Source organism: Suricata suricatta, chromosome 15 (genome assembly GCF_006229205.1).
Source record: "Suricata suricatta isolate VVHF042 chromosome 15, meerkat_22Aug2017_6uvM2_HiC, whole genome shotgun sequence".
NCBI lineage: Eukaryota > Metazoa > Chordata > Mammalia > Carnivora > Herpestidae > Suricata > Suricata suricatta.
The window spans coordinates 59,776,157-59,800,353 of record NC_043714.1 but is presented as its reverse complement, the minus strand read 5'-3'; the positions used below and the strand labels follow the sequence as shown (position 1 = coordinate 59,800,353).

The following is a 24,197-nucleotide window of genomic DNA, read 5'->3' as shown; positions in this document are numbered from 1 at the left end:
AAGAACAAAATGCCCTCTAGGCCAACTGGTTCTAATTATAGAATGACTCAAATTAGAGAATCTTGCTAATTAGCTGTGAACACAAGGTATAAAAACAAAAGCTTGTGTGCACTATTCTTTTTTGTGGGTAGTGAGAGAAAGGAATGTGATTTTTTTGCCAAATGAAAGTCTTCTAGTCTTAAATTCTCTGTTATATGATGAAAATATATTGTCTTAAAATGATTTTTAATTAAATAACTTAATGATTAAAGGGTAAACTTCACATTACCAAAAACAAAAATCTCATTTAAAAATGCCCAAATCTAAACCAAATGAAAAATTTACATAAATCTCCTGTGCATTGTAGTCATATATTTTATATGAATTTATATTTGCTTATTTAGAGTTCTGATTTACAGTTTTGGTTCTCATTAAGAAACCATTTATGCCATAAACCACTTGAAATATTTTACCGTATGCATTTTAAAATGCCTTTAGAAAACAAAGCAGTCTAATTCGTGGGACATTATCTTTATTATAATATAGAAGTAGTTTACTGTCAAGAACTTTGAATGTATATTTTAGTTCATTTAAAGAGGCTTTTATCTACTTACCCAACCATTCATCCAACCATCCATCCATCCATCAATCCATGCATCCATCCATCCATCCATGCATCCATGCATCCATGCATCCATCCATCCATCCATCCATCCATCCATCCATGCATCCATGCATCCATCCATCTATCCATTCTCTTACCAAATCCCTCCCCCGCAGAAACCCTTAATTTTCCCCCTGTAATAACAGCACAGCTTCACTTGTTTATCCACTTACTGGTGCAGAGTTTCCGTTTGGTCCCCTTGACCTGACCATTCGCCCCAGGACTTCAACACCATCTGACGTGATATTAGCTGAGGCATTTATTGCCTTCTCAGCCACGTGCTTGCAGTCAATCACCACTTGGACCAAAGTCTTGCTGACAACAATGTGTATCTGTGTAAAAGTAAAGATGTTTCAGGAGGTAAGAAGCAGGAGGAAATATCAACCAAGCTTACGTCATTGCACGATTCATCACTATAAAGTCGGAAAGGGAAAGGAAGGAATTCTGGCGCTAGGCATTTTGCTACATGAGAAAGGTGCTACTTTTACCACCACCATGACTGTCCCACATTCAGGTGGCACTTCTATTTTTATTTAGTTAACATTTTCTTTATTTTTTTATAATAGTTTATTGTCAAATTGGTTTCCATATAACACCCAGTGCTTCTCCCCACAAGTGCCCCCCACCATGACCATCACTCCAAAAGGATCCCCAATCTAGCCTTCCTTTAAAGCAGCAATATCCTGGGGCATTTGGGTGGCTCGGTCGGTTAAGCGTCCCACTTTGGCTCCCGTCATGATCTCAACATTTCTTGGGTTTAAGCCCCATGCCGGGCTCTGTGCTGACAGCTCAGAGCCTGGAGCCTGCTTCAGATTCTGTTTCCCTCTCTCTTTGCCCCTCTCCACTCATGCTCTGCCTCTCTCTCTTTCCCTCATTAATAAAATAAACATTAAAAAAAATTTTAAACTGTTTAAAGCAGCAATATCCTAGAATGACAGGACTGGTGCACTAGTTATACCTTTCCTGAATGCACGTGAAAATGAACATGACAATATTAAAATAAAACATGTGAATTGACTTACCAGCAAAAGTTATCTATGGTACCTACCAGTTGTTCACAAACCACATTTTGATGATACTTATTTAATTCAAGATGAAGAGAGAAGATCTAGAATCTGAAGGGGAAGGAGGAATTCTTTCTGGTGACTCCAGGCCCAAAAGAAATAAAGCCCTTTGCCTTCATGTGTGGTGCAATTTTCTCAAAGTGAAATTTCTAGAATTTCCAGGTCTATGGTAATATATTCAGGAGTCTATACATTTTTCACAAGGATTTGTAAAAATGTGTGTTATCTTGGAGGTGATTGTCAAAGGTAAGCATATTCTAAATAAACCACATTGTAGGCAAGCTCTGCGGTGAAATTTCAGGGTTATAACTGCATTCTAATTTATGATGGTGTTTGTCTCAAGAGTATTTCTTTTTTTGTGGAAGCCTACTTGGTTAGTGAGCTAAAAGAGTGGAGTAGGCAAATAATGATTTCGCATCAAGTGAAAGGCAAGCAAAGTTACAAATAGCTGCATAAGGGAAGGTATGGTAAGTCAGAGAAAAGAAAGTAGTAGGCAATAGTTACGGGAGTTCCAGCAGCTGGTGCTATATTTGCATTGTGAGCAGAGGCTGCACATCAATGAAATAACATCCTGTTAAACAGTGTTTAAAATTATTTTATATTAAAATCATGTTACTTTTCACTTTATTGGCTTTATCTGATCTTCATTTTTGTTTTATAGTTGCATAGGAACTGAAAAGAAGGATATATATCTATTTCTATGTAATGCTTTATTTATATTAATTCATGATAAAAATAATTTAAGTCAACAGGAGAGACTCTTGAGAATTCTTTTTCCTACAAAGAGGAGTTAAACCACTATTCAATTGGAGAACAGTGCTGGATGAAATTCTCCACCTTACTTCCTTCATACTAACATCATGATCATTTAGAAGGACCTAATTTGGCTCCTGTTTGTTTTTGAAACTTGGAATACTTTTCATTGTTACAAAATACAGAAATTTTCATGCTGGATGTAAGACAGCCTAATATATAATATTCATGTTTTAAGAACTACTTGTGGGGACATCATCTTTTTAAAATAACAACTTTGTTTTGCAAATGGAGATAATGTTTTCAAAAATATTTTGATACTTTGATTGCATTTAAGGATCTGTTTATATAATTTTTAACTTTTTCAAAGACCTTGAGCACCCCCCTTTCATATCTAATGTGTAAAAAATAAAGCCAATAGAAAAACAAGAAATTAATACATTTGTTCAATTAAATACAATTCGGTGAACAAATCAATAGATCCATTAGAAGATCTATTAATAGAGTAGCTTGCTACATGATAAGCCTTTTCTTTTTGGTTGGTTTGGCTGTTTGGCTCTGTTCACAATACTGAAAGAAGTAGAGAAAAGTTTTGTTTTTATAACTTTTATTTAAAAATTTTTAAGGGTTATTTATTTATTTTGAGAGAGAGAAAGAGAGAGCAGGGGAGAGGCAAAGAGAAAGGGAGAAGTGGAGAGAGACAGAGAGACAGAGAAAGAATCCTGAGCAGGCTCTATGCTGTCAGTGCAGAGCCCAACAAGGGGCTCAGTTCTGTAAACTGTGAGATCATGACCTGAGCTGAAGCAAGAGCTGGACACTTAACCGACTGAGCCACTTAGGCACCCACAAAAGAGGAAGGGTTTTAGAAGTTTAAAACCAGGTTTTTAATGATTCTTACTTATAGGTCTTTAAGATCTTCCAGCAAGTTGAATAAAGCTTAACAGTCACCGAAGACTCATAAAGGATTCTTTGGAATGAAAATTACCAGTTCATGTGAAGATGGCACTGCAGTTTTGTTTTTTTTTAACATTTTAATCTTCATTTACTTTTGAGAAAAGGAGAGAGATAGAGGGCAAGCAGGGGAGGAACAAAGAGAGAGGGAGACACAGGATCTGAAGCAGTCTCAGGCTCTGAGCTGTCAGCACAGAGCCCGACACAGGATCACGAACAAGATCATGGCCTGAGCCAAGTCAGACACCCAACCGACTGAGTCACCCAGGTGCCCTTGGCAATGTGGTTTTTAATACTCATGGATCTCACATGCTTGCATCTTCCTTACAATTTTTCTTGACTACTTTGCAATAGACTGCTTAACCAAGAAAGAATTATATCAAGAGGAATGTGGTGAGTAAATGACAATAACTCCAAAGAGATGCCAATGGGATGATTTTGAATCATGAGCTAATAAATCTCTACCTGCATCTCATGTTTTAAAGATACTATACTTCTGGTTGTACAGTTCCTTTAAAGAAACACTATTTTTTGTGTGCAACCTTTCTTGTGCAAAGAAGATTAAGAATCTTGGTATGTAGTCGTTCCTATGCAGCTATGGTGTTCAAAACCCCAAAAAGTAAGTAGCAAAGTTGTGTCAATTAGGTGGAGTTGGCCATGATCTAGGTCCGGAGGCAGAGGCCAAGATGAAGATGGCTTGCAAAATCCCTTCCTCCACTCAGCACACAAGAAGGAGGGTCAAGAGGCAAGACTTTCTGCAGCACCACCTCTAAAGGCTGCTCTCTCTGTGGTCTTGGCAGGCTGCATCCCTTACCAGCCCAGAGATCATTTGCTAGCCACAAAGGAAACAGGAAGTGTTGGATCTACTCTAGCAATCTCCAAAACTTAGTGTTTCAGAGATATGAAGTGGTAAAGGACAGCGTTCTATCACAAATAAGAAATAAGAACTACAGGCAGGTTTTACAAAACTCCTCCTCAGAATAACTTTTAGAAGGGCGCCTGGGTGGCTCAGTTAGTTGAGCATCTCCCTTCAGCCCAGGTCATGATATAACAGTCTGTGGATTCGAGCCCTACATCAGGCTCTGTGCTGACAGCTCAGAGCCTGGAGCCTGCTTTCAATTCTGTGTGTCCTTCTCTCTCTGCCCCTCCCCTGCTCATGATCTGTCTTGTCTCTCAAAAATAAATAAACGTTAAAAAATTTAAAAAAGAATAACTTTTAGAATGGTAGTGAGGGGTTGTCTGTATATGTATAAAAATATCAGTAAAAACTATCTTCATATTTTAACATGATTTACCAGATTGGGTTTTCATCTGCACTGGTGGCCGGGTAGACCAGAAGTCCTTCCCACATCACACATAATGTGGTGAATTAACAACTGTCCTCCTAATATCGTGTACCCTGTACTATGTCATTCTTCCAAGTGTGAGCCTGGAGCACTTTTGGGGTACCTGATAAAAATGCTCACTTTGGGGTTGCATCTCAGAACTATCAAAAGAGAACAAGCCCACAGATAATTCTTACTCCAATTAAAATATGAGATCCAAAGCTCTGTGAGATTTTTTTTATACTTCTCCACTGCTTGGTCCACAACAAATAGAATGAAAAACACACGTCTCTTTGCTTCGCACACAGCAAATAAAGAATATATGTGTACAAGGCATTACTCACCTTGTGAAAGCTGCCATGGAAAATTTTCCTAATTTCAGGTCCTTCAAATGTAACCGTTTGAAAATCCCCAGTGTAGTCATAGTTGAAATATGTTAAGGTTTTACCACCATCTAATCAAAGAAAAATAAAAACAGTTTAGAAAGTATTGTAATGGGTAAATAATTTTTCTAGAATTCAAGTCAATAAATAAATAAATAAATAAATAAATAAATAAATAAATGAAATTCAGGTTTTATGGGTGGCTTAGATGGTTAAATGTCCAACTTTGGCTCAGGTAATGATCTCATGGTTGGTGGATTTGAGCCCCACGTCGGGCTCTGTGCTGATAGCTCAGAGCCTGGATGGAGCCTGCTTCAGATTCTGGGTCTCCTTCTCTCTCTACCCCTCCCCTGCTCGTGCTCTGTCTCTATCAAAAATGAATGAATGTTAAAAAATTTTTTTTTTTTTTAAATTCAAGTCAAGACTGAAAACAATCCATCCTTTGTTTGGAAGCTGTGCTTAAAAAATTTTTTTTTATTGTTTACTTTTGAGAGAGAGAGATAGACAGAGACAGAGTCTGAGCAGGAGAGGGGCAGAGAGAGAGGGGGGACACAGAACCCAAAGCAGGTTCCAGGGTCTGAGCTGTCAGCACAGATGCAGGACTTGAACACACAAACTGTGAGATCATGACATGAGCCCCGATGGAGCCACCCTGGAGCTCCTTGAGGCTGTGTTTAGAACAAAGTGATGAGTAAGTAAGGAAATGATCTATAGTCCCTGGGTTGCCCCCAGCTTTCAGCTGGCCAGTTGACCATGTGGTGATGATGGTGAGGCAAGGCCCTTTTCTATTCCTTGTACCTTTTTCCCTGCACTTTCATCCCCAACACCCTCCTCAGAGATGGTTGTCTGAAGCTAGGACCAGAGGCAGACAAAAAGGGAGAATAAAGCTAATTGTATCTTTATACATAGAATCATATCTTTATAAACATAGAAACAAGACCCTTTGCTTTATTAACCCACTGGAGTAACCAGCTTTTCCAGGACATGTGATTTATACTGGTCCAAAGGAGTGATATTCCAATATGTCTTTTATAATGAACAAACGAAATCCACAAACAAAATTTTCCTAATCTTCAGGAATGTTATAAGGAATATTATATTACAGAAAAAGGAATTCTTTTCACTAATTAATTCCTAGGTTACATTGTAATTATTCATTGTGTCTTTAAAGGGAATGAGCTAGTCTTAATCATTTTGAAAGATTTCTTTGTTTTTAAGTCTCATATGAATAGGGAGTTAGTTACTTATACCCCTTTAATCTACAGCTTTCCCTTAGTTTCAGTATATATGCAAAATGCTTTCACAATATCATATTTAGCTGTTGATTCATTTCCATGTACCAAAAAGTCTCTTTACAAATACAAGGTGGACATAAGCTTAAATATATGCCATATCTACATATACGAGTTAGCACCTAACAATAGCCGTCAGATTTTGGTTCCTGGCTTGATTGGAATCCTAAACTGAAAATGTCTTTAGAAAACTTAGTGACATTACCAAAAACTTCATGATCCTCTGAAATGATTATCATGGGTGACATCCAAGAGCATGTGACTGAGAAGCTTCTTTCACTGGTTCCCTCAGCTTCCTACCCTCCAAACAATGGAACGTCCCTGTCTTCAGACCTCTTCTCTTCTCCTCCACCTCGCTCTCTAGATGATCTCACACAGGATCATGGCTTATTTACCACGCATATACAATTTGCAAATTTATATCCCTATCCCAGAATTCTTCCCAAAATATGTTGCTGCAAAGCTGGTAATTTTTTTCTGGGAGATGAAATAGGCACTGTGATATTGTGATTTATAAGAAATAGATACAGATGACCAAATATGTAGTTCTCATATGTATTTGGTCTTGGTCCATGGTTTCTGGCGCACAGCTCCTAAAACATTTGGAATTTTTTGTGATAAGAGCTACAAAGATGTCTTCTGTTACATTAATGAGGTAACTTTTGGAAAGCCCTTAGGCAACCTAAGGATGGACGGCTGATTGCCAAGAGAACCAACCCTGTGATTACAGTTGGAACCTTCAGTCCCACTTCTTCGCCAACCTCTAGGGAGTGGAGGCTTGCTAGAGATTGAGTTCAAATGCCAATGGCTGATGATTTAATAAATAACACCTGTTTAATGAAGCCTCATTAAAAACCCAAACAACAGGGTTCAGAGAGCTTTTAGGTTGCTGAATCCAGGGAGACTTGGGAACATGGCATGCCTGGAGAGAACATGGAACCTCTGTGCCTCTTCCTGCACATCTTGCCTTATGCATCTCCTCCATCTGGCTGTTCCTGAGCTGTATCCTTTCACAATAATGCAGAAAGCTAGCAGGCAAAATGTTTCTCTGAGTTCCGCGAGCTACTCTAGCAAATTAATCAAATTCAGGGATGAGTTTGTGGGATGAATTGATTAATTTTTTTGTGAGGGGGAGGACTTCTGATTTGTAGCCAGTCAATCAGAAACACAGCTAACAGCCTGGCTTGCAACTGGAGTCTGAAATAGGGTGGCAGGGTGCAGTCTTATGGGACTGAACCCTTAACCTATGGAATCTGATGCCATCTCTGGGTAGACAGTATAAGAATTGAGCTGAATTCTCAGACATCCTGCTGGTACCTGAGAACTGCTTGATGTTGTGTGCCAAACTCCCCACCCTCCTGACACCCCTCCACACATACATTGGAACTGGGTCAAGAAACCCCAAAAGAGGAATCTTACACTTATCATATCCATGTACAAAACATGATCTGGTTTCTCCCCTCCCACTGGTCCTCCCCAATCGTCAACTTTGCTCTTCCTAAAATCTTTCCTATCCCAGTAATTGTCTTTCTCTCTCTCTCCTTACCTTGCCCACTACAGAATCCCAGAGCCTAGAGCTGGCACATAGTAGAAACTCAGTGAATGTTTCTTGAAAGAATGAGTGGATGAATGAATGAATCAACTGGTACATAATTTATTGTTAGTATTTATTCATGGCTTAAGATAAATGAGTTACTTTGCAAGATATAGTTGACCCTTGAATAACATGAGGATTAGGGGTGCCAATACCCCGAGTAGTTGAAAATCCACGTGTAACTTTTGAATCCCCAAAACTTCACTACACACAGCCTACTGTTGGCCAGAAACCTTACTTCTAACACAGTCAACCAACACATGTTCTATATGTGACATGTATTACATATTACATCCTACAATAAAGTAAGCTAGAGAAAATTGAATGTTAGTAAGAAAATTATATGGAAGAGAAAATGTGCTTACAACATTGTGCTACAGTTACCAAAAAATATCCTCATGGAAGCGGACTCAGACAGTTCAAACCCATGCTGTTCAAGGGTCGATTGTACACAAGACAGGCAGGCAGCATGGTACGCCACATACACTCCGCATACAGTGTGTGCAAATATATAAAGAGATATACTTACTATCCAAAATGACTCCAACCAATGGGTCAGAATTTTTATTTAAAATCTCCCAAAGAGCAAATGGCTCCTCTGGAGTATCAGGAAGAATACGGAATAGAAAACTCATTGTGTAGTCAGAGGGTAATCCTTCTGGATGCAAATACCTGGAAAATGGAAAGAAAATAATATTTTATTTATCTGATAATAAAAAATTATTTATCTGATTATAAAAGCAAGTGCACTTAAAAAAATATTTGGAAAAACAGAAAGGAAAATAACAGATCACTAGGAATCCCACTGAGGCCACGACTGTTTTGATGGGGTACATTTCCCTCCAGTATTTAAAGAGTGTCTGTGAGTGCTTCTCCGACCTATGTAGTACTGCCCTTTCTTTTCTCTTGGCAGCAGTTACCACACAGTTAAAATTTAAGTCATTTCAAAAGTTTTGGTATTATAAGTAATATTTATATACAGTCTTTTTATTTATTTTTTAAATTTTATTTAAATTCAAGTTAGTTAACATATAATGTAAAAACGGTTTCAGGAGTAGAATTCAGTGATTCATCACTTATATATAACACCCAGTGTTCATCCCAACTACAGTATTTTTATAAAGACATTTTCACTTTCTACTATAAGCTGTAGTTAGTGGTTTTCCTGCCCATGCTCCATGCTGGGATGTACCATTCCAGATCTACCGTCAAGAATTGAGAATATATTACTCCTGCTTCCGGGAGGGAGGTGTGTAGACAACTCTCAAATACCAACTCACTTCTAAAATTGCCTCAGCAGAAGACAAGGCTCTCCCAAGGTCATGCCAGCTTTTTTTATGGCACTTGTTTCAGTAACTGGTGTTTCAGGGCATATGAGGACCAGAGTCTCTCCTTCCAATGGAGGAGGCTCCATTTTCAGAACTCCTGGATATGAGCCAACTGAGACTCACTGAGATGCTTCACAGCTTAACTTCTCTCTTCTGTCTCCTCTCACCTCATTCTGTTCCCTTCCATGAGAGGATATCCACATCAACGTCCTGCATACTCACCTCCACCCCTGGATCTGCCTCCAGGAAACTGAACTTGCTACACCAGCTTATCTCTCTCTAACAATTAAGTGGATCACTATATACTTTAAACTTTTTCCCCCCGAAGCAACAAATATAGCCCTTTGCATATATAGGAGCCCCATAACAGTTATTAAGTGGATAAATTTGTGAATATGGGAATTTAGCATGAATTTGAAAATGAAAATTTGATTTGAATAGATAAAAATATTTCATTTCATTCATTTTGTTTATATATTAGCTCATTCATTCATTCATGCAACATTTATCATGTGCCTACTATGTGCCAGTCAGTGTAATAGGCACTTAAGTTATGTCAATGAATAAAACCAACAATGTTCCTCTCCTCTTTGTAGAAGCACTTAAATTCCAGCAGGGTGAATTGAACAGCATATTAGAAGGTAAATATGCCATACAAAAACCAAAACAAGAAGAGAGCAGTTTACTAGGGATGGGGAATGCTAGAGGGTGTCATTTTACAATTTAATTGAAGGCATTACTGCCAGTTTCACTCAAAGCCTCATTGAGAAAGTTACACTTGAGTGAAGGCTCACTGAGAAAGTTATCTCTGAAGAAAACCTCAAAGGAGACAAAGACATACAGCTCGTGCAAAGATGCTAGGGGAGTGTGCCTGGTATGTGTTGATAATCACTGAAGGAGACAGGTGTAACGTGAGAATGGACTGAAGGAGGCAGGTGATAAGGAGGTGAAGTCAAAGAGGTGACAGGTCCCCAGATAATGTACGGCCCCATGGGCCTTTCAAGAGCTTGGACTTTTAATGCAAGGGGAATGGAGAATCATTGTCAGATTTTGGAGTGGCATGATTTACATTTTAAAAGAATCACTCTGAAGGCTTCTTGGGGAATAGACTCTGGGAAGGCAAAGGGAGGAGTAGGAAACATTAAAAGCCTGCTGCAGTGATCTAGGGAAGAGTTGGCAGTGCCTACAGTGTGAAGGCAACGGAGGTGATGAGAAAGCACAGACAGTAGGATTCCTTGGTAGATGGATGTCACGAGAGAAAGTGTCAAAAGTTTTGCATGAGAAACTAATTCGATGTAATTGTCATTAAGATGAACAAGGTAGTAAGTGAAGCTGGTTCTGGCACGAGGATCAGGGATGTGCTCTGGAACATGCAAAGTTTGAAATGCCCATTTAGATATCTAAGCAAGATGTCTGGTGTGCCATTAGGTACACAGGTCTAAATTTGGGGAAATAGGCCTGGACTGCAAATACAAATTTAGGAGTCACTGGCATATAGACAAGGCTGAACACTACTCAAAAGATCACCAGGGAGTAGGTATAAACAGGAAAAATGAGGATCCGGGACTCACCCCTCCATCAGGAAGAAGGGGAGGCAGCACTGAAAAGGAACAGCCAGCAAGTAGGCAGAAGCTCAAGAGGGTGTGTTCCAGAAGCTCAGGAAGGAGAGCGAAACCAGCAGGAGGAAGTGAGAAACTGTCAAGTGCTGGTGACAGGTGGAATGAGAGGAGGGCTGGGAGCCCGTGAATGGATTTGGTAGCTGCGCAGCACTGGCCACTGAATGAGCCATTTCAGTGCGGCAGAGGATCTTCCCTTTGACAATTCTCATTTCTGGGTAGGCCTCCGGAAGGACTTTTCAAGCATCCGCTTTAATATTCATCCCCAGACTATGTTAAAAAAAACAAACAACAAAACACCTGCCAAAAGGTAACACCAGATGTTGGCTTTATCTAAAACCACATATATTCTAAAATTTTTTTTACTGTTTTTATTTATTTTAGAGAGAGGGAGAGACAGCATGAGCAGGGGAGGGTCAGAGAGAGAGGGAGACACAGAATCTGAAGACAGGCTCCAGGCTCTGAGCTAGCTGTCAGCACAGAGCCCAACGCGGGACTCAAACCCACAAACCATGAGATCATGACCTGAGCTGAAGTCGGACGCCTAACCAACTGAGCCACCCAGGCGCCTCTAAAACCACATATATTCTATATAGGTCAAAGGCATTTATAACAATTTTCTAGAAGCTATACCTTTAACAATAAATATTTTAAATTATTAATAGACGACTACTTATTTCAAATATTATTCCCCCAAATGAAGCCCAATGAAATAATTTGGGTAGTACTCTGATAAGCTAGAATTTAACAAATAATATTTTTGATGAAGATAGAAAAGCAGCTTGTGGATAAATTGGATAGATGAGTTTAATGCTCTAATACATTCTCCCATTTCTTCATGCGTGCATGCACACTACATCAGAATCTAGACATTGAAAATGTTTCACATTGTTCATTTTTCGTGTATGGAGTTTAGTGAGCTCCTTGTATATTTTGGATACTAGCCCTTTATTTGATATGCCATTTGCCACTATCTTTTCCCATTCTGTTGGTTGCCTATTAGTTTTTTTGATTGTTTCCTTTGCCTTGCAGAAGCTTTTTATCTTGATGAGGTTCCAGTAGTTCATAGATGCTGGTGAGGGTGTGGAGAGACGGGCACCCTCCTACACTGTTGGTGGCAATGTAAACTGGTGCAGCCACTCTGGAAAACAGTGTGGAGGTTCCTCAAAAAACTATCCATAGAACTCCTTTATGACCCAGCAATAGCACTGCTAGGGATTTACCCAAGGGATAAAGAAGTGCTGAGGCATAGGAGCACATGTACCCCAATGTTCATAGCGGCACTTTCTACAATAGCCAAATCATGGAAAGAACCTAAATGTCCATCAACTGATGAGTGGATCAAGAAGATGTGGTATATATATATACAATGGAGTACTACATGGCAATGAGAAAGAATGATATATAGCCATTTGTAGCAAAGTGGATGGACCTTGAGGGTATCATGCTAAGCGAAATAAGTCAGGCAGAGAAGGATAGATACCATATGTTTGCATTCATAGGTCTAACAGGAGAGACCTGGCAGGGGACCATGGGGAGGGGAAGGGGGAAAGAGAGCGGGGAAGAGTCAGGGACACAGATCAAGGGAGACTACTGAATACTGGAGATAAACCATGGACTGAAGTGGGAGGGGGAGGGAGGGGGTGATGGTCATGGTGGGGGGCACTTGTGGGGAGAAGCACTGGGTGTTATATGGAAACTAATTTGACAATAAACTATTATAAAAATCAATAAATAAATAAATAAATAAAAAGAAAATGTTTCACATTAAAATACTGAAGGCATTTTGGAGACCATACAAATGTTGATTTAGAATGTAAAAGAGCAGAGGACATCTTGTAAGATGATTCCTTGAACAAGGACTTCCCAAGTGCCCCAAAGTCTGCAGAATTGCTGTAAGTGGGCAAGCATCCCTAGGCACATCGCAGACTGTAAAGCGAGTAGATAGTGCAATTTTTACATAAACCCAATACTCCTCTTCAACTATATGGAGTTGCTGTTGTGACCTCTCAAAGATTAAAACCCAGCTGAACTCACGGCACTAGTGTGAAATGGTTTAGGGTGTGGGCTCTGGGGCCCGATTGCCAAGTGCAAATCCCAGTATTTTCACCAAACAAACCATGTGATCTCACTCAAGTCTTTTAGCTTCCTTGTGCTTCAGTGTCATTATTTGCAGAATTGAAACAATAACTGAATCTAATCCATAGAACTGTTTGCAGCTTTGAGTGAGTTAATATACATAACCACTTAGAACAATGCCCGGTATACAGTAGCCCTAGGTAAGTGTAAACTATCTACACACATTTTCTCAGACTAACAGATATTAACATTCAACCGGCTTTATGCGAGGGTCTGAGTAATCTAAATATCATCTGCTTTTATCATCAAGGAAAATCCTACTGGGAACGATTACAATGTATTCCAAGTGGATATCATTTTCACACTGAGCTATAGAAACAAATGATTGGCTTTAATATCTTGCAGTGGAAACATACTTAGTTGGCTGAGAAACCAAGGCATCTTTATGAATTCGGTAACAGGGATACACATTGAAGGTACCAGGCTCCATAGAAACCCCTTCCACAGATGAAAAGTCCTTTTCAACCAAACCAAACATTTCCATCATCTTAAATCCTAAAATGGGAGAGAAAGAAAAACATAGGCATTTAAGAATTTTAAATTTCAAAATTAGTCTAAAAAAAAATCTGGACCCCAAATGAGAGTCAATGTATTTGTTCTTGGAAAAACTGTGACAATGCATACCTGCAAGATCAATGCCATCCTTGTACACCAGCGGGCAGGCTAGGAAACAAAACAAACAATAGAAAACGCTAATTTAGATATTTTCCAAACATATCCTTTCCCCCTCCTGAGAACAGGAAGCTAATATAATCTTGGCGGAAGTCAATTGTGAAGGGAATCCAAACCAGATGTGGCTATGGTTTTCTGTGGATTCCTCAAGATTGAAATGCTCTCACTTGGCCCATTACAACCAAAGGACAAGGCTTCCTTCTCCTCTTGCGAGTCTGTTAAAATCTATGGTGGTCTCCTGAGAGCATGTGTTGGGAGACGTCTCACTTCTAATGTGCTACCCTGACGAGCAGCCTTAATACATTTTGAAACCATTTGCTGCAGCTTTTAAGAAGAGCTGTTTTTAGACACAGACTCTCCTCTCATTAGGGAAAGCCTTTATCCACCTAAAACCCCAAAACGGGGAGAGTGGAGGTTTGCTTCCAAATGCTCGAAACCATGAAACTTCAGGTCTGCATAATAAACAGCACTGTGCGTCAATATCCTTTCCTCGGGTAGAGACGGGACTCGTGATTTAACTGGTAGTACATATTTCAACCATTAAGAAACATGAGTGAAGTACAAATTCCACAGAACTAACTTGCTGATGCGGTTTCACAGACAAAAGTAATCAACTCGTCTTCAATTTTCTTAAAGGCGTCAAAGTCGTCCACGAAGAAGACGTGCCGCGAGCTGGGCTTGCTGCCGATGCTCACGAGCTCAGAGTAATCCGCATCGGCCACCCCGACGGCAAAGATGCTGTAGCCTGCGGAAGGGGAAGAGATCTCGGTTACTTCAAACTGCACAAGACACAAATAATGCAATATAAGAAACGTCCCAATATTTAAAATGTGTTTATGAAGGGGGCCTGGCAGGGGGTGGAAAAGTCATTTTTTACAGTCCCCCAGAATTCTGCATGCCCATATTTCATTGCATGATAATGACTCCACCATCCCTGAGGCAGTTTTCCATTTTAAGGAAACTCAGGGCGGCCAATGCTCCAATTAGTGCCTGACACAATTCATTGCCATTGGAAGAATATCTTTATTCTACATATATAATAATTATTTTAAGATTTATGGGATGAGATGGACTTGAAACAGAGAAATTTTATCTCAGTTTTTTTTTTCCATGTAAAAAACCAGATGGAAAAAAAAACTTCCCATGTAAAAACCCAGAGATCAATAGGCTTAGTAGCCTGAAGTGGGTCATGGTTCAATGCAAATAAACATTAAACTACTATTTGCCAGGCATGTCTTAAATAATGTAATCTTCAGGGTGCCTGGGTGGCTCAGTCTGTTAAGCGCCCAACATGATCTCGCAGTTCATGAGTTTGAGCCCCGCATTGGGCTCTGTGCTGACAGCTCAGAGCCTGGAGTCTTTTACTGATTCTGTGTCTCCCTCTCTCTCTGCCCTTCCCCTGCTCGCACTCTGTCTCTCTCTCCCTCAAAAGGGAGATTAAAAAAATTACAGCAATAATGTAATCTTCATGATAATCCTATGAGAATTTCCATTTTACAGATCAGGAGGCTTGAGAAGTTTCTGCGTCCCTCCCTGGCCCTTTATAATGGGCCTTTTCACGGTATTGCACTTAACTGCTATGATTTCTTATACAGGGTGTCCTGTATGTAACCCACATATTAGGGAAAAATGCAGCAAAAAATCAGATTTATTACCTAGAAAGTTTGAAAAAATTACACTGTCCAGTTACTATTAAGAAAGGTTTAGATTAAATATTAAGAAAGATTTAAAAACACTAAAGTCATTCCCATGTAGCCTACAAATTTGTATTCAGAAAACAATGGCAACGTGACTGGTGGCCACTGGCTACTACTATTTATCTGCGTGAAATTTACCATTTGATTGCATCTCCCCAGAGATTTTGTTCACATCATCTTGCGATCTGCCATCAGTTATGACCACGATGACCTTTGGGATGCCTCTTCTGGTACCTGCCTGTGTAGTAAACAGATTGTCTCGGACATGCTTGATTGCTTTTCCTGAAACAAAGGAAGACAACGGTTCAATTTCATTCCTTCCCATTTTTGTTTTGCTGGAGAGGGAAGGGTGGAAAGGAAGTTCTTAGATCAGTGAAAAATCTGTTTTAAAAAAATCTGTATTACTATGCCTCCAAAATTGTATCAGTAATTACTAATAATTAATTACTTTAGGTCCTCGCTGAGTTATTAATTTTGCTGTTGTTATTATTGTTGCTGTTCTTACCTGTTTTGGTATTTCCTCCTTTGTATGAAATGTGTTTAATTGCATCAAGAAGGGTCTCTTTGGTTTGGTAGGCATTTAGTTTAAATTCTGTTCTGGGGTCATCAGTGAACTGAACCATTGCAACCTGGTGAGAGAAGGTTTATTCGTTTTTATAAAGAACTTCCCTTGGGCCAGAGAGCACACACAATGGCATGATTCACCCACAATTTTAATTTATTTTTTAACCCAAACCACAATTTCCTTGGCTTAAAATTTTACACAGGTTACATACCAAATCTGACAACACATGAAAGAGCATGCTTGTTCCCTAACTATTTTTCAGGAAACAGTTTATGTTTTAATTTTTTTATGTTTTTTTAATGTTTTTTTTTACTATTTTTTTATGTTTTTCAAATTTATTATTGAGACAGAGAGAAATAGAGCATGAGCAGGGGAGGGGCAGACAGAGAGGGAGACACAGAAGTGGAAGCAGGCTCCAGGCTCTGAGCTGTCAGCACAGGGCCTGATGCTGGGCCCGAACCCACAAACTGTGAGATCATGACCTGAGCTGAAGTCAGACGTTTAACCAACTGAGCCACCCAGGCGCCCCAGTTTATTTTTTTTAAGTTTATTTATTTTGATAGAGAGAAAGAGAGAGAGTGGGAGAGGGGCAGAGAGAAGGAGAGAGAATCCCAAGCAGGCTCCACGCTGTCAGCACTGAGCTGTACGCAGGGCTCAAGCACATGAAACATGAGATCGTGACCTGAACTGAAACCAAGAGTCAGACACTTCACCAACTGAGCCACCCAGGCACCCGAGGAGGCAGTCTATTTTGTTTTGTTTTTTCTTTTTTTCCTTTCCTTTCCTTTTCTTCTCTTTTAACCCAAGTTAGTTAACACAGAGTGTAATAATAATAATAGTGATTCATCACTTATACAGCTCATCCCAACAAGTGCCCTCCTTAATGCCCCTCAACCACTTAGCCCATCCCCCACCCAACGCCCCTCCAGCAACCCTCAGTTTTCTGTATTTAAGAATCTCTTATGGCTTGTCTCCCTCTGTTTTTTCTTATTTTTCCTTTCCTTCCCTTAGGTTCATATATTTTATTTCTTAAATTCCACATATGCGTGAAATCTTCTATTTGTCTTTCTCTGACTGATGTATTTCACTTAGCATAATACACTCTATTCTAGTTCCATCCACGTTGTTGCAAATGGCAAGATTTGATCGCTGAGTAATATTCCATGGAAGCAATTTATTTTATTTTTTTAATTTTTAAATGTTTAATTTTAAAATATAACTTATTGTCAAATTAGTTTCCATACAATACCCAGTGTTCATCCCAACAAGTGCCATCCTCAATGCCCATCACCCGCTTACCCCTCTCTCCAACTCCCCATCAACCCTCAGTTTGTTCTCAGTATTTAAGAGTCTCTTATGGTTTGCCTCCCTCCCTCTCTGGAACTTTTTTTTCTCCCCTTCCCCTCCTCCATGGTTTTCTGTTATTTTCTCAAGATCCACATATGAGTGAGAATATATCATGTCTGTCGTTATTTGACTGACTTATTTCACTTAGCATAATACCCTCCAGTTCCATCCAGGTTCCTGCAAATGGGCAAATTTCATTCTTTCTCATTGCCAAGTAGTATTCCATTGGTTAGATAAACCACATCTTTATCCATTCATCAGTTGATAGGTATTTAGGCTCGTTCCATGATTTGGCTATTATTGAAAGTGCTGCTATGAACATTGGGGTACATGTGCCCCTAGGCATCAGCACTCCTGTATCCCTTGGGTAAATTCCTAGTAGTACTAGGAATTTTTTAGAAAGGAATTAAAATTTTTTTTGATGTTTATTTTTGAGAGACAGACAGACTGTGAGCAGGGGAGGGGCAGGGAGAGCGAGACACAGAGTCCAAAGCAGGCTCCAGGCTCCACGCTGTCAGCACAGATACCAACCGGGGGCTCAAACTCATGAGCCATGAGATCACGAGCTGAGCCAAAATCAGATGCTTAACTGACTGAGCCACCCAGGCACCCTGTGGAAGCAGTTTATCTTTCAAAACTCTCCCTTGGTCTCATAAAACTCTCTCTATGGGATGTAAGCCTTTTGCTATATCATTTGACAGATGGAAAAAAAGCAGCTTTGTAATTTGACAAATGTCAGAGAACTGGAGGTGGATTCTTCACAAGGCTTTACTGAGGAAGCAAACCTGTAATTGCTCTTCTCCCACTGATGTACACATGAGGAGGCACTCCAAGTCCCTTGCCGTGCCCCAAACCCCAGCAGGGGCCACTGACAGAACCCACACCCAAAGCCAGATAAATCTTATCCCAAAATCTGTGTTCTTAACCACTGCAGTAAAAACCTTCCTGGCTTCGTTTCCTACAGTTTGCTTTTATTCCAGTGGAACTTTAGAGCCATTTTTAATTTACTGGGTTTTTGTTTGTTTTTCAGAATGGATGATGGAGGGAGTAAATACAGCATCTTCAAGGTGCTTTCTTTGATCATGTGGGCCTTCAGTTGCTACCAGCTTATCAAGGTCCACTGCCACGACGTCACCATCTCCAGAGAACCGGCCCTGTCTCTGCTATCCCCAACATGTTTCTTCTTCCCTGAAATGCCTCAGCACTGTATCCATTTTTCTCTTGTGGTTTCCCTGACATCCAAAGTTCCTCGGCCATTCCTCCATAATCTACTCCGAATCTGCTCCTAGCCATGCATCTCCTTGCTACCACCCCCAGACCTCCCTCATCTCTGTGCCGGACCATGAGAGCAGCGTTCCAAATGGTCTCGTCACTTCCACTCTTACCCGGGTTACTATTCACACTCCACAAAAGTCAGAATGACCTTTAAAAAAAAAAAAGCGCATCGGATCTCTCCTTAAAACTTTCCAGTGGCTTCTCACTGCATTTGTGATGACATCAATCCCTTCAGTGGTTCACAAGAATTAAGATGTTCTGGCTTACTCTTTTTCTTTCACCTTGTTTCTTACCCCCACATGCTCACCCACTATGTTCTAGCTGCAAGTTGGAGCATGTGAAGCCTCAAAACTCATTTTCATCTTGGGCCCTTTGTACTTCCTATCTTCCTTTTCTGGAAGTCCTCTTGGCCCCTCCCCACATCATCCACATCTCAGTTTGGAGGCCACCTTCTCCAAGAGGCCTTTGTTGACCGCGCAATTTAAAAGAATCTTCAGTAAACTTACATCGTATAACCGTTTTCATAGCTTGCATCCCTACCCTATGAATTTGTTTCCTGTTTTACATCTGTCTGTCATCTTCATCCTCCCCCTGCCTTTAAGAATATGAGCACCCTAAAAACTGGTGACATGGTCAAGACCATTATGACAGTATACTCTACCTGACCAGAATAAATCCTCAATATTTATTTGATTGAATGAATAAACTTGTTTTATGTGCTACTTGATCTACAGTAATTTGTGGCCATAACCCTCTCTTTCAAGGTTTTAATGTCTTCAAGGACAGGGAAAATATCGGGTGTATCCTTAGAGGAGCCACTTTGTTGTAATATGTAAACATCTACTGATGTGGCCATTCTAACCTGTCTTGGTTCACTGAATGCAATAGCTTTTAGGGATTAGCATCTTCTCGAGCTCTGTCAGGCATCAGTAAGCTGCTTCCAAACTCAGACTTGTCTATCCTCTCATTCAGGGTGAAATCCAATCATTATATTACCCATATCAACTGACAAATAGCCATAACAATAGCTTGGGATACTTTTTTTTTTAATGCATAGAATGCATTAAAGATTGTTCTATGGGGATGCCTCAGTGGCTCAGTCAGTTGAGCAGCCGGCTCCTGATTTTGGCTCAGGCTATAATCTCACGGTTTGTGAGTTAGAGCCCCAATAGCCGGGCTCTTCACTGGCAGTGTGGAGCCTGCTTGGGATTCTCTCTCTCTCCTTCTCTCTCTGCCCCTCTGCCACCCGTGTGTGCTCTCTCCCTCTCTCTCTCTCTCTCTCTCTCTCTCTCAAAATAAATAAATAAACTTAATAAAAAATGTATTTTAAAAAAGATTGTTCTATTAGCCTTACTTGAGTTCCATCTGCACCGATCTTGTTCAGGGCTCCAACAGTGCTATACAGAAAGTTAATGATCTTATTGAAATTTTCATCTCCAATACTCCAGGATCCATCCACCATAAACACCAGGTCTGCCTTGGCAGCTCTACATACTAAAGACCAAGAATGAATTTGGAATCAGAGATAAGGAGAAAACACAGTAATTATGAAACCAACAAAGCAGATGATGTTTTCCTTCTGGTAACTAGAGCTCTTTCCCACAGAAAAGATACACATCATCTTCTGAACCCTTCATCATTATACTTCCTGACCATCATTTCTTTCCTATGGTCACCTTCCTATTCATGACTGAGAGTCTTTAATCAAACAGGTGGAATTAGAAGAAGGAAAAGAATCCACCAATCTCAGCCCCCAAAAATAGAAAACGAAAGAACAGAAAAACGGGGGACTACAGCAATTTGGAGACAGTTACTCTCTAGCGTTGACTTATTAAAAAAAAAAAAAAAAGCCAAGCAGTTACTCTCAGCAGTCTAGTCTCCACTTATTGAGTCAGTAACTTCAGAGAGATTCAAATTCAAAAGGAAGCCACAGGACACAATGGAAACAGATTAATCTACAACATGGTGTGCATTTGGGCTGAGGCCATCAGCTTTCAGGCTTTTCCTACAATTATGTCTATGCTTTTCTGCCACCCATAGGTACATGTCAAGAAATGTGTGCTAATGCTGGCCAAGGGAAACTAGTATCAGTAGGTTTTACTGGTATCAACACAACAAGCAAAAAACACACCAACAAAAACCTGCTCCACCAAAAGCATTTTTTAGTAGTCCTTTGATGGTACCCTGTGCTGTTTCAGATTTTCTATGCCTCTCTTCCCCTTATTAGTATGCATCATTGTGGTTGACTCTGTTTTATGATGAAACAAACAATTTAATCTTCGATAATCTAAATCTTTTAATCTGAGGCCAGCTGCACACAAGTATTCTATGAGATAATGTGCTTTCTCCTCTCTTTAGGAAAAAAAACCGCACTGGGTTTTTATTTTATTACGTGCAAATTTATTCCCTTAAAGCTATTTGTAATATAGAATAAACCATCTCCAGGTGAGGCAATACTCCAGGATCTGGCATAGTTGTTTCCTAAATTCTGAGATTAATAAAATTTTATAAAGTTATGGTTTGAATTTAAAGCTGCAAAGGATCACAAGATACGCTAATTATAAGCTTATTAAAGAAAACCTCGTCCTCTGTTTCCAAGGAAAATTAAATCAAGATTAGATTCCAACTTTGAAATGAAAGTGAAATCTAATTGAAAATATATTTGAAATAAAAATTTTACTTAATCAGAGAAAAAATACACCAAAATGCATGAAGGAATTACCTCTGGGACACAAAATTGTGTTTTTAATTTTCTTCTTTTGTACTTTTTAATATTTGTTTAATAAACAAACCCAACAGAAACCCTAAGCCTAAAATCACAGCATTATCTTCTTATTCTCTTACCTTCTTTTGCTGGTGGAATGGTCGGAGGAAAAGTAGGTGGCTCAGTAGGAAGCGATTCTGTAAAGGAGAGGGAAAATGAACATCGATTAGCCATCACATCTGTGCTGAAGAAAGGGAGGTCATGGAGTAAATTCTTCAGGAAAGTCAATGATTTTCACTACTGTCTTCTTGAAGAATTCAGCAACTCCTATAAATCAGCCTCAGCCTGTGAAAACTGGCTCCTTCCATCCCCTAATACTCAGGCTGAAAGCTTGAAATACCGTTTTGCCACAATTCCGTTTACCCAGCAGGAGTCAATGCAATCAAACTGTCAACTACAAAGTGGTTCTAATGCTGATTTAAGGCCAGAATCTTGCCAACCTATTTCAGATTCGTCTCTGGTGCTTTCACACCTATAATAAACGTCATTTCCATTCTGCCTAACTAAGGACTGACCATCAATCCTCGCTCAATAGCCCTCTCTCCCTTCTCACGCTGCATCCCCAGGATATGGTCCCCAGCGGAATCTAATTTGCTCTCTGTTCTGCTCAGACTGAACCTGGAAAACTTTTGCTTCTGAGGACCACATGGCAGGACGTTGGGAGGCTACCGTGCGTCCACAACCGTTTAACCTGGATGATGAGGAATGAGAAGTTCATGTAATATGCAAAATGTGGTCAGTGAAAGGAACAGAGGAAAAGTTCCGTGAGAGCAGTGACTATCATAGAAGCTCCTGTGGCAAAGGGCAAGGAAATTAGTGAATCATTAGGGAAACATCCTAAATGTTACTATATTCTTTTCTTATTCTTACTTGACACTAAAATTTTAAGAAAAACTGAGAAAGGTCTTTTTATTATTTCAGTTTAATTTGAGGGAAAACTCTCAACTAATCTTAGCCCTTCACTCTGAAGACAAGAAGCACCAAATAGTGGGAACAATTTGAGTTCAGGCACACTATTTTTCAGGAATGTTCTTTAAAGAACTTCTTCACTGGCAGGAAGGTTGGAAGAGATGACTTTTAATTTTAAGGTCTTTTCCAATTCTAAGAGGCAATAAGATAAGATTATTTAAGAAAAATAAATCAACATTAAAAATTAGGTAACTATATATTGCTGATATGGAAGATGAGACTAACTAGTATGTGAAATGAAGCAAGATATAGAATACCATGGTATGATCCCATTTGTGACACATGAAAAAAAATCTGATATATACATATATATGTATCTGATATATATCAATCAATCAATCTATCTATCTATGTATATATATATATATATATATTTAGGAATAGTTTGAATAGACAGATAGATATATTAGGTAGAATTTCTTGAAGGAGACCAATCTGGGAAGAAACAATGGGGGAAAGAAGGAGGGTAACAAAGTGTTTTATACCTTTGTTGCATTATTATGGAGATTATATATATATATATATATATATATATATATATATATATACATATATATATATATAATTTACACACACATATATATAAGTGATATATATATCACTTTTATCTTTTAAAGACAATTTTTGAAGCCAAAACATTTCAAAAATAAAATAAAAATTGAGGTATCTTAATACCAAAGCAAGGGTTGTAAAGCTATCTTGAAAATGCCATAAAATGCTTCCACAGCCATTTTTATTTGTCTTAAGATCTGTGGAAGTAATGGGTCATCTTTATAACTTTCCATCTTCTTTAATGTGGAAAATTGAGGCATATCCTAAGTTCTAAATCCTAAGAACCAAATCAATGGGAAGCAATGGCAGACACATCAATATATTTGGGAAGAACATTTGGCCAAAAGTCTTTTGGGCGGGAAGAACCACAGGGAACCAGTAACACATATTTATATTCTCTACATAGCATGCAGATGGCCCTTGTCTTCAGTATGTGAGAGACTGTCACATAGAAGACAGAAGTCTTGATCTGCATTGCTTCCAAAGGTTGAACTCGAGCCAGTGGGTAGAAGCTAGAAGAAGACAGATATCTCCAACACAAGAAAAACATTTACATCAAACAGAGTTATCCAAATTAACCCTGGGTTGGTAGTTCACAGTTGTGGGGTTAAGGTTAGGGGGAGTTGAAATAGACAAGGGATTGCAAACTCAAGTGTTTTTAGAGGTCATGCCAATAATGAATATGAGCAAAGAACTAGCCTAAACATTAAGGAATAGCAAGCTTGAGGGCACAGATACTGTGTAAAAGAAACAACGGTTGGTATCAGCAGATTGGCACCATGAGGACATATGTCTGTCCTGTATTGTCAAATCTTTGGACTTTCAACAAATACTTGAAGACTTGGTGGGGAAAAGTATGGCTCAGAGAAACATATCTGATGGTGATATCTAACCAATGGGCATCAGTTTGTGACTTCTAAGAAGAAAGTCATGGTGATAACAAACACTTGTTGAACAAGATATAGGTAGAAAAGCTCCAATGGGTTCTCTTGGATCTTTACCACCACATGAGATGAGAGAGTAGGTATTAAATTTTACTGCTGAGCAAAGAGAAGCTCAGCAATGTGGAAATGCCCAAGGCCATAATGTGAAAAAGAGTCCCAACCAAGTCTGCTTGACTCTAAATCTTGTGCACTACCAGGGTCCTAATAATGTTGAAATTATATGATCCTCTATCCAGAAAACAGAATTCTAATCAGCAGTAAAGAGAAACATACATGAATAAACCTCAAAAACACACACTAAATGAGAGATACCAGATGCAAAAG

General features: G+C 39.3%; 1 protein-coding gene across 1 annotated transcript in view; it reads right to left on the bottom strand.

The window, feature by feature from the left end:
• COL14A1 (collagen type XIV alpha 1 chain) overlaps positions 1-24,197 on the bottom strand; it is a 172,580-nt gene that overhangs the window by 80,258 nt on the left and 68,125 nt on the right. Inside the window, exons 21-30 of the mRNA XM_029923320.1 lie at positions 21,489-21,545; positions 19,999-20,138; positions 15,963-16,086; positions 15,596-15,739; positions 14,341-14,505; positions 13,713-13,751; positions 13,445-13,583; positions 8,535-8,677; positions 5,081-5,190; positions 817-975 (exon numbers count right to left, since the gene is read on the bottom strand). Of these exons, the coding sequence (XP_029779180.1) occupies positions 817-975; positions 5,081-5,190; positions 8,535-8,677; positions 13,445-13,583; positions 13,713-13,751; positions 14,341-14,505; positions 15,596-15,739; positions 15,963-16,086; positions 19,999-20,138; positions 21,489-21,545 (1,220 nt within the window). The remainder of the gene's footprint in view (positions 1-816; positions 976-5,080; positions 5,191-8,534; positions 8,678-13,444; positions 13,584-13,712; positions 13,752-14,340; positions 14,506-15,595; positions 15,740-15,962; positions 16,087-19,998; positions 20,139-21,488; positions 21,546-24,197) is intronic.